General features: G+C 58.6%; 1 protein-coding gene across 2 annotated transcripts; it reads left to right on the plus strand.

Annotated features, from left to right (window-relative positions):
* The first annotated feature begins 1,481 nt into the window (after nt 1-1,481).
* INSYN1 (inhibitory synaptic factor 1) lies at nt 1,482-8,913 on the plus strand. 2 transcript variants are annotated; one of them, XM_059858158.1, is made up of 4 exons: nt 1,482-1,617; nt 2,788-2,958; nt 3,499-3,995; nt 8,160-8,913. In XM_059858158.1, the coding sequence occupies exons 3-4, from the start codon at nt 3,789-3,791 to the stop codon at nt 8,793-8,795; spliced, it is 843 nt and encodes a 280-aa protein (XP_059714141.1). In that variant the 5' UTR covers nt 1,482-1,617; nt 2,788-2,958; nt 3,499-3,788; the 3' UTR covers nt 8,796-8,913. The 2 variants fall into 2 exon arrangements, with proteins under 2 accessions (XP_059714141.1, XP_059714142.1); XM_059858159.1 differs by lacking the exon at nt 1,482-1,617 and adding an exon at nt 1,759-1,789.
* The last annotated feature ends 2,354 nt before the right edge of the window (nt 8,914-11,267 follow it).

An 11,267-nucleotide genomic window follows, 5' to 3' on the forward strand; every position in this document is an offset into this window, starting at 1 on the left:
TGACACGGTGACACTGGGGAGACCGACACTGGTGGCACTGGTGACACTGACACTGTAACCCTGTGACATTGACACACTGACACGGTGACACTGTGACACTGTGACACTGTGACACTCACACGGTGACACCGGGGACACGGACACGGTGTCACTGCCATTGTCACACTGCCATTGGTCACGCGCCCACCCGGCCCCCCGGCGTGTCCCCCCAAATGTCCCTCGGTCACCCCCGGGTGGGGGGAGGGGAGGGGGAGCCATCCCAAAGGATCAGGGCGTTACTCCCGATCCCACAGCAGCGATCCCAAAGGATCAGGGCGTTACTCCCGATCCCGCAGCAGTGATCCCAAAGGACCAGGATGTTATTCCCGATCCCACAGCAGTGATCCCAAAGGATCAGGGTGTTATTCCCAATCCCACAGCAGTGATCCCAAAGGATCAGGACGTTATTCCCGATCCCACAGTGATCCCAAAGGATCCAGGATGTTATTCCCACAGTCCCAGGCTCTGGGATCAGGATCGGATTTCCCTGCCCCGATCCTGCCCCTGAGCTCATCCATGCCAAAAAACGGGGCTGGAACTTCCAGGGGAGCAGAACAGCTCCCAAAAACCCCAAATCCTGGAGAAAGGTGTCTAAAAATTCCACAAAACCCCCACTGTCCCAAATCTCCCTTCCATCGCAGGAAAATCCCATTTTCCAGGGGTTTTTGGGGCCGTGAATGGCTCTGCTGGAATGACGCTGATGATCCCGATGGGATGTGATCAATAATTCCCAACCCCATCAATCAATTCCCAAACCAAGGCTGGGAAAGGGAGCCAGGAGAGGGAGTGAGGAGTGGGATGGGAACATCATGGGATAAATCTGGTGTGGGGATGGAAACGGATCTGTGCCCTCCATGGATCCATCCATTCATCCATCCATCCATCCATCCATCCATCCATCCATCCATCCATCCATCATCCATCCATCCATCTATCCATCATTCATCCATCCATCCATCCATCCATCCATCATCCATCCATCCATCCATCCATCCATCCATCCATCCATCCATCCATCCATTCATCCATCCATCATCCCTCCATGGATATTTCCCTTTCCTGGGGTCCCCCATCTCAGCTGGGTTTTTCCCAGATCCCACAAAAATCATCCTTAAATCCCCCTGGAGTGGGGGTGAGGGGAGGGAGCATCTTTGAAGGAAGGGGGAAAAAGCAGGAAAAAGGAGACACATCCCAAGCGAATGTCCCCAGCGCTGCTCCAGTTTCCTGAGATCCTTTCCCCCTCCATCCCCACTCCATCCTCTCTCCATTCCCTCTCCATCCCTCTCCATCCCCACTCCATCCCGCTCCATTCCCCCTCCATCCCCTCTCCATCCCCTCTCCATCCCCTCTCCCTCCCCGCTCCGTTCCCGCTCCCGGTGCCTTTAATTCCCGTTTCCCGGCGCAGGCCCGGCCCCTCCGGTGACACAGCAGCGCCGGCGCGGGGCCGGGCGGAGCGCGGGGAGGCTGCGGCCGGAGCGGGGCCGGGCCGGGCCCTCCGCCGCTCATGGCCCTGCCCGGGGCCCGCTCCGCCCGCCCGGAGCCCGGGGAGAGCCCGGCCCTGAGCCCGCAGCGCCGCCGGTGCGTCCGGGGGGGCACCGGGACAGGGGCACGGGGGGTCCGGGCGTGCGGGACCGGGGGGAGGTTCCGGTGCGTCCCGGGGGAGCGGGAGCGGGGATGGGGGCACCGGGGGAGGCTCCGCCCGCCCCGAGCACGGGGACAGCCCGGCCCTGCCGAGCCCGCAGCGCCGCCGGTGCGTCCCGGGGGTCCCGGAGAGGGGAGCGGGGGAGAGGGGATTCGGGAATTGGGGAATGGGGATGAGGGATCCGGGGATGGAGGATGCAGGGAGCGGGAATCGGGGATGGAGGAACCAGGAACGGAGGAACCGGGAACGGAGGATTCAGGAACAGGGGATGGAGGATGCGGGAATAGGGAATGGAGGAACCGGGGATGGAGGATGCGGGAACCGGGGATGAAGGCTCGGGGAATGGAGGATGAGAGCGGCGGGGACATACGCAGGGGGATGTGGGGAGCGGGAATGGGGAATCCGGGATGAGGGGATGGAGGATTCGGAGCTGGAGAATTCGGGGACGGAGAATTCGGGAGCCGGGCTGGAGGATGCGGGGCTGGATGATTCGGGAACCGGGGCTGGAGCATGCGGGAATCAGGAATTGAGAATTCGGGAACCGGGGCTGGAGGATTCGGAGAGCGGGGCTGGCAGCTGCGGATACTGGCACCCTCCATCCCCGGAGCCCCGGAGGATGCGGGGACCGGGACTCGGGGATGACGGTACCGTGGCTGCGGGATGCCGGTACCGGGGACGGTGTATGGCAGTACCGCGAATGGAGGATGTACCGGGAATGTACCGCTACCGGGGCTGGGAGATGCCGGTACCGGGAATGGAGGATGTACCGGTACCGGGGATGTACCGGTACCGGGGCTGAGGGATGGCGGTACCGGGGATGGGGGATGCCGATACCGGTGGGGGAAACGCGGCCCTACCGGCTCCCCCTTCCCCTGCGCACCCCCGAACCGGCTCCCCCGCCCCGCTCCCCCCGCGCCGTTCCCGGTTCCCGGGGGGCACTCGGGGGCACGGCGCGTTCTCCCCCCGCCGCGGCCGGGGCGGGGCCGGGATCCGGAGCACTCCGGGAGGGGGGGATGGCGGCGGGAAGGGCTCCGGGAGGGGTCCCGGGGCCGCCGCCACCCCCCCGTGGGGCTGTCCCCGCCGGTAACGTGTCCCCCCCGCGACAGCGAGCGGAGCAGAGCGGCCCCGGCCCCCGCGGAAAAGCCCTGAGGGAGGCGGGAGCCGGCGGCGAGGAGGAGGAGGAGGAGGAGGAGGGGGAGGAAGCGAGGGAAGGAGCCAGGGGAAAACAGGAGTGGGAAGAGCTCGGAGCGGAGCCCGGGAGCGGCCGGAGCGCGCCGGTGAGTGCAGAGTGTCCCCGTGTCCCCCGGGGTGTCCTGCCCGTGTCCCTCGGTCCCTGCGTGTCTCTCTGTCCCTGTGGGTGTCCCCCCCTCCCCGTGTGTTTCCCCCTGTCCCTGTGCGTGTCCCTCTGTCCCTGTGCGTGTCCCTCTGTCCCCCTGGATGTCCCTCTGCCCCTGTGTGTGTCCCCTGTCCCTGTGGGTGTCCCTCTGTCTCTCCGGGTGTCCCCTGTCCCTGGATGTGTCCCTGTCCCTGTGCGTGTCCCTCTGTCCCCCTGGATGTCCCCCTGTCCCTGTGTGTGTTCCCTGTCCCTGTGTGTGTCCCCTGTCCCTGTGCATGTCCCCCTGTCCCTGTGTGTGTCCCCCTGTCCCTGTGCGTGTCCATCCCCCAGAGGCCACACCGTGCCCAGGCTCAGCCTGGGGACACTGAGGGACGCCACGGGGTTGGGGGGATGACATTCCCAGGCCCCCATAAACTGGGGGAAGGAGCGTCCCGAGCCCTTCCCAAGGATCTTCCCGGCCCTTGTCCCTCTGTACCCGCAGGAGGACAGCCGGACACCCCCGCAGCCACCGCCGGACCCGCCACCCCTCCTCGACGACACCGCGCCTCCCTTCCCAGCTGGAATTCCGCTTCCCGGCAAACCCCATCCTCTCCTCCTCCTCCTCCTCCTCCTCCTCCTCCCGCTGCCACCAGCGGTGTCACCGCAGGGCCACCAGCGGAGTGTCCCCGCATGGTGCGGCCGTGAGCGGCGGCGTTAAGATGGTGAGAGCTGCCCGGGCCGGGCCGGGCGGGGAGCAGCGGCATGGACACCGGCCCGGCCGCCTAGGGAACGATGGACTCGCGGAGCCGCCGGGATGCGCAGCGCACGGAGCGGCCCGCCAGCGGCACCGGCAGCGCCGGCACCGGCACCGGCACCGGCAGCGGCCGTAGCGAGGGCGAGGGAGAGCGGGAGCGCATCCGCGGCCGCATGAGGATGGTGATCGGGCAGCTCGAGGGCATCCTGCGGGAGCTCAAGGAGGTGGCCAAGGAGCTCCGCGAGGTGGGAAAATCCCGGGAGAACCAGAAGGGAAGGGGTTGGACCGGGTTGGTTCGTTTGGAAGCGCAGGGTGGGGGGTTTCCCTGAGGGGGATTTCCAAAAGAGAGGAGGAAATTCGGGTGTCTCTGGGGTGGCTTTCCAAAAAACTGGAGGAAATTTGGGCATCCCAGAGGTGGATTTCCAGAAGAGAGGAGGAAATTTGGGAGTTCGTGAGGTGGATTTCCAAAAAACAGGAGGGAATTTGGGTGTTCCTGAGCTGGATTTCCCAAAGAGGAAATTTTCCAAAAATTCGGGTGTCCCTGGGCTGGATTTCCAAAAGAGAGGAGGAAATTTAGGAGTCCCTGAGATGGATTTAAAAAAAAAAAAAAAAAAAAAAAATTCAGGAGCTCCTGAGGTGGATTTCCAAAAAAAGGAGGAAACTCAGATCTCCCTGGGCTGGATTTCCAGAAGAGAAGAGGAAATTTGAGTGTCAGAGAGGAGGAAATTTGGGGGTCCCTGAGGTGGATTTCCAAAAGAGACGAGGAAATTCAGGTGTCTCTGGGGTGGCTTTCCAAAAAAGAGGAGGAAATTTGGGAGTCCATGAGGTGGATTTCCAAAAAAAGGAGGAATTTCAGATCTCCCTGGGCTAGATTTCCAGAAGAAAGGAGGAAATTTGGGTGTCCTTGAGGTGGATTTCCAAAAAAGAGGGGGAAATTTGGGAGTCCCTGAGCTGGATTTCTAAAAGAGGAAATTTCCCAAAACTTCGGGTGTCCCTGGGCTGGATTTCCAAAAAAGAGGAGGAAATTCGGGCATTCCTCACTGGTGGCTCCGAGCTGAGGTGGGATCACGGATTGAGATCCCCTCAGGGCCACCAAAGTGTCCTGAACTTGTGACATCCCAGTTTTCCCAGTCTCCCTTCCCATCCCTTTGTGTCCAGAATCATTCCCGGGCGTTCTGTGCCTGGGAAAATGATTATTAAAATCCTTGGATGGAAAAATCCCATTCAAATCCCCCAAAAATTCCCATGGGAAGGGCTCATCCCCTCTGGAATTGCTGGAATGGGATCCATGGGGTTCCCTCCCAGCCTTTTCCTTGGAAAATCCTATTGGGATTCCCTATGGGAATAAATCCCCTAATAATGCTGGGATCAACAGGGGATTGACCAGGAACGTTTGGGGAGGTCCCGGGATTGTTATCCCAAAAACAACAGCTTTGGGAGAGGGTTGGGAATTATTTACAGGCGGGGTTTTGGGGAATTTTTGGAGCTGGTTTGGGGGATTTTGGGAATGGGTTGGGGGATTTTGGGGAGCTGTGCTTTGGGGGATTTGGGAGCTGGGTTTGTGGGATTATGGGAGCAGTTTTGGGGGGGTTTTGTGAGCAGTTTTGGCGGGATCCAGGCCTGGATCTCTCCATCCTGGCCTTGGATTGACTTCCCAATCCTCTTCCCAAATCCCTGCAGGGATGGAGGGGCCATCAGATCCCACCTTTGGATCCTGTCAGATCCCACCCCTTTGATCCCACTGGATCCCAGCTCATGGATCCCATCCTTTGATCCCACTGGATTTCAAACCCTTGATCCCCTCAGATCCCATCCTTTGATCCATTGAATCTCAAACCACTGATCCTATCAGATGCCATCCCTAACATCCCATCAGATCCCTTCTCTTGATCCCATTGAATCCCATCCCTTGGATCCCATCAGATCCCAACCCTTTGGATTCTGACATTCCATCCCTTGGATCCCATCAGGTCCCAATATCTCAGCCCTCTGACCCCATCAGATCCCACCCTTGGATCCCATCGGATCCCACCCCTCCAATCCCAGCCCAAAATCCAGGATCTGGAGCCACCAATCCCAACCCCCAGCAGGAACCTCAGGCTTGGCCTGCAGCCAAAATTCCCAAAATCCCCTAAAAACAAGGGTGGGGCTCCAGCTGTCCCACATCTGTCTGAGCTGGGCGAGAACATTCCGGCTGGGATTTTATTGGGACGCTCCTGGGAATTCCCCCCAGCTCCTTGGGAACATCCCCAGGTATTCATCTCAAACCTCTTCCTCCATTTATAGGGGAAAAAAGATCCCCTGCAATTCCCTGGGGGACAAATCCCCCCAATTCCCTTGGAATATCTCCAGGGATTCATCCCAAACATCCTCATGTGCTTGGAGAGGATAATTCCCCCCAAATTCCCTCATCCCAAACCTCTTCCCCTGCTTGGGGGGGATGAATCCTTCCCAGAGTCTGGGAATTTGTGCCCTACAAGCAGGAAACGGGTTTGGGATGAATCCCTAGGGATGTTCCCAGGGAACTGGGGGGATTTTTCCCTTATAAACAGAGGAGGACATTTGGGGTGAATCCCTGGGGATATTCCCAGGGAATTGGGGGGATTTTTCCCCCTCCAAGCTGGAAAAGCACTGCCAGCTTCTGTGAGGGTGGAAAAGGGGGGGAGCAAATCCCAAATCCTTCTTTCCGTGTTAATCCCCCGCGGGAGCCAAGTGTCACCAGGGGATTTAACCCCCGGCTTAAAATAGGGAATGATCCTAAAAATAGCCCAGAGTGACACTAATCCTGCCATGGAGACAGCCACAAGTGACACCAATCCCGGGATGGGGACTAGATTGGGATTGGGATGGGGACAGCCATGAGTGGCATCAGTCCCAGGATGGGGACAGGATTGGGGTGGAGACAGGATTGGGATGGAGACGGGATTGGGGTGGGGACAGGATTGGGATGGGGACAGGATTGGGATGGGGACAGTGATTGGGATGGAGACAGGATTGAGGTGGGGACAGGATTGGGATGGAGACAGGACTGGGATGGAGACAGGACTGGGATGGAGACAGGACTGGGGTGGGGACAGGACTGGGATGGAGACAGGACTGGGATGGGGACAGGATTGGGATGGGGACAGGATTGGGATGGAGACAGGACTGGGATGGAGACAGGACTGGGATGGAGACAGGACTGAGATGGAGATGGGATTGGGATGGGGACAGGATTGGGATGGGGACAGGATTGGGATGGGGACAGTATTTGGGATGGAGACAGAATTGGGATGGGGACAGGATTGGGATGGGGACAGGACTGGGATGGAGACAGGATTGGGATGGGGACAAGGATTGAGTTGGGGACAGGACTGGGATGGAGACAGGATTGGGATGGAGAGGGAATTGGAATGGGGACGGGATTGGGACGGGGACGGGATTGGGGTGGGGACAGTGATGAGTGACACCAGGACAGGATCAGGATGGGAACAGGACTGGGATGGCAATGGCCAAAAGTGACACCAATGACCACTGGAATTGGAATTGGGATTGGGATTGGGATTGGGATGCATTTGCTGCTGTCCCTGCTCTATCCCAGTCCCTTTGGTGAGGCTGGGAAGGGACCTGATGTGACAGGGACGTGCTGGCCCTGTCCCAGTGCTGAAATTCCCATTGGGAACAGAGGAGATCCCATTGCAGCAGAGCCATTTGGTAACTGGGTATTCCCAAAGACTCCCAGCCTTCCTCACAATTCTCTCTTGTCCCAAAAATGAAGGGGTCAGAAAATCCCTTTTTTTACTCTCTTTCTCAAGTTTAGCTCTTTCTTTTCCCAAAAAGAAGAAAAAATAAAATGAAAAGGGATCTGGAAAGGGAAAAGAGTTTTCCTGATTTCCAGGATTCCCTGGGGATATTCACAACAAGCTTCAAAGCCAAAGCTTGAGGGATGCAGGGATCCCACTTTCCCTGAAAGTTTTGGGGGGGAAAACAATGCAGCAGTTCAAGTCCATCCATGGATCCATCCATCCATGGATCCATTGATCCATCCATCCATCCATCATCCATCCATCATCCATCCATCCATCCATCCATCCATCCATCCATCCATCCATCCATCCATTCATCATCCATCCATCCATCCATCCATCCATCCATCCATCCATCATCCATCCATCCATCCATCCATCCATCATCCATCATCCAATCCATCCATCCATCCATCCATCCATCCATCCATCATCCATTCATCCATCATCCATCATCCATCATCCATCCATCCATCCATCATCCATCCATCCATCCATCATCCGTCCATCCATCATCCATCCATCCATCCATCCATCCGTCCATCCATCATCCATCCATCCATCCATCATCCATCCCTCCATCCATGGATCCATCCATCCCCGTGTCCATCTCTCTCTCCGCAGGTCGTGTCCCAGATTGACCGCCTGACGTCGGACTTCGCTCTGGACCTGGAGCCGGATGCTTGGACTCCGGCCACGGCCAGCAGCACGTCCAGCAGTGACCGGGGCGGCGCCAGCCTCGAGCTGGGCCCACTGGACTTCGCCGCCTCCGACATCCTCTCGGACAGCTGGGAATTCTGCTCCTTCCTGGACGCCTCCACGCCCTCCGACCCCGGCGACTGCCCGGAGCCTCCGCGGCCTCCGCTGGCCCGCCTGATGAACGGGGGGGTCCCCGTGGCCAACGGCCCCCGCGGGGGCGGGGGGACCCCGGATTCCTCCAGCGAGGAATGCTTCGGGAGCACCGCCGTTCCCAAAATCCCGGCCCAGCGGCCGGCGGGGACGCGGGAGCGCGTCCGCTTCAGCGACAAGGTGCTCTACCACGCCCTGTGCTGCGACGACGACGGCGACGCCGACAACGGCGCTGACGTTCCCGACGATCCTGCCAGGAAGGGGCCTCGGGAGCAGCTCCCGAGGAAGCCGGGCGTGATCCCGATCCGCAGGGCCACGAGGAACAGCAGCACCCAGACCGTGGCAGATAAAAGCACGCAGACGTTGCTGCCGTACGTCCCGGCCAGGCAGAGAATTCCCAACAAAAACTGAGCCCGGATCCGGGTTTGGAAAGGGTTTGGGGGAGGGGGAAAATCCCTGGGAAAGGGGCTGGAAAAGATCTCTATATAAATATAAATATATATTTCAATAAATCCATACTCCTCATAAACGCCGAGTGAGAAGGTGGCAACAAATATCCCGACATCGCCATATCCCGGTATCCCAATATCCCCATATCCTGATATCCCAGTATCCCAATATCCCGACGGTTTTCCAGGCTCAGGGAATTTTAATTTTTTTTTTTTTTTTACTGGATAGAAGGAGCTCAATAAATCATCCGGCACAGAGAAATCCTGCCCACGACAGGAATGTGCCAGGAGAGGCCAGCCTCCATTCCGGAAGGCAGGAATGGGGCAAGGGTTGGAATGTAGGAATGCTGGAGAGGGTGGCGGGGTCAGGGAGGGGGAATTTCCCTTTCCTGGGGTGAGTTATCCCCGTTTGGTTTAGGGAAAATCGGTGGGGTCGGACTTTTCTGGCTGAGGAGATTCGGGAGGACTCAAGGACATCCCTGGGATGTCACTGGAATGTCGCTGGAATATCATTCCCAACTCCAAGAAGAACAACAAGGGGATCACCAAAACCCCCCAGGAACGAGGAGCTGGCCTCGGGAACTCCTTCCCCCTCAATTCCCAACTTTTCCAGCAGAAATATCCCCGACCCTGATTCCTGCATCCACCCGAAAAAAGTCCTGCTTTTCCTGAGCTCCCTAATCCCTCTTTTCCATGTCCAAGCACTGATCTTTCATAGAAAGAAATCAGGTCCCACTTGGAAATGGAGGAATCTGGAGCTCCAAATCCACCCTGGGTGTTTTTCCAAGGTATCCAAAAGGGTCGGAGCAGCAGCTGCTCCCAGGACAATGCTCCTATGTCCTTCCCGCCGGCAGCTCATCCCGCAGGGACACATTTCCATCCCAGAGCATTCCTGGCACGAGGCTTTTCCAAGGATTTTCTGAGCCAAAAACGCCACCTCGGCTCCTGATGGTCAATCCAGGTGGGAGGAGCTGCATTCCCAAGCAGCTTTGGGATGGGAAAGCAATGCAGGAATCCAAGGGGAGGAGTTGGGACAAACCATCCATCCATCCATGGATCCATAGATCCATGGATCCATGGTCCATCCATCATCCAATCCATCCATCCATCATCCATCCATCCATCCATCCATCCATCCATCCATCCATCCATCCATCCATCCCTCCATCCATCCATCATCCATCCATCCATCCATCCATCCATCCATCCATCCATCCATCCATCCATCCATTATCCATCTAATCCATCATCCATCCATCATCCATACATCCATCCCTCCATCCATCCATCCATCCATCATCCATCATCCATCCATCCAGGTGTCATCCCAGAGCCGGAACCGTGGGATGAGCAGAATTCCTCTCGATCCAATCCCAATCCGAGCAGGGTGAAACGAGCTTTGCCCCCAGATTGTGCTGGATCCAATGTATTTTTTGGGAATCCTGGGGAGGACCAGACTTGGAGCATCCTGGGTTCCCACGGGAATATCCCACACTCTGTCTTGATGCTGGGAATGGACGCAGGACTCCCGGGATCTCTGTTTTCCCAGCTGCCCTGGGATACTGGGCATGGGCAGGCAGAGCCCAGAGCGCTGTCCTGGCAGGGACCGGGCTGGGCACGTCTCCAGCTCCCACCAGGATCCGGGGGACAGGGACAAGGAGGACATGGTTGGGAGAGCCTCGCGGGCCACAGTTGGCTATGGTAGGGTGAGGAGGGCCTGGCTGGCCCCAATGGCCCCATGGCTGGCCCTGATGGCCCTGCAGCTGGCCAAGATGGCCTCGTGGCTAGCCCCAATGGCCTCACAGCTGGCCCTGATGGCCCTGCAGCTGGCCCCGATGTCCCCACAGCCGGCCCCGATGGCCCCATTGCTGGCCTCAATGTCCCCACAGCTGGCCCTGTAGTTGACCAAGATGGCCCCATGGCTGGCCCCGATGTCCCCACAGCCGGCCCCAGTGGCCCCATGGCTGGCCCCGATGTCCCCACAGCCGGCCCCAGTGGCCCCGTGGCTGGCCCTGATGGCCCTGCAGTTGGCCAAGATGACCCCACAGATGGCCAAGACGGCCTTTGGGATCTTCCCACAGCCCTTGAAAGCTCCTGGGCTCCAGGGAGCACCAGGAGCGAGCAAAGAGGGGATCCGAGGGTGTGGCCATATGGGCGTGGCCGTAAGGGGCAGAGCCTCCCTTTATCCGGGCTGGAGATCAACTCCCGGGATGGATCCACCATTCCATCCCTCTCCATCCCAGCCTGAGGCCGGCACACTTCTCCCGGGCTGGATTTTGGGAATGTTCTCCCATCGGGATGCAGAGCTCGGGGAAGGAAAACCAAAAACCATCCCCCATGGGGGATCCAGGAAGGGCCTTGGGAAGGATCCCCCTGGAATTCTCACCCCATGGGGAAGGATCCCTTGGGAATTCCCACCCCATGGGGATGGATC

This window comes from Haemorhous mexicanus, chromosome 13 (genome assembly GCF_027477595.1).
Source record: "Haemorhous mexicanus isolate bHaeMex1 chromosome 13, bHaeMex1.pri, whole genome shotgun sequence".
In the NCBI taxonomy this organism is placed as follows: Eukaryota; Metazoa; Chordata; class Aves; order Passeriformes; family Fringillidae; genus Haemorhous; species Haemorhous mexicanus.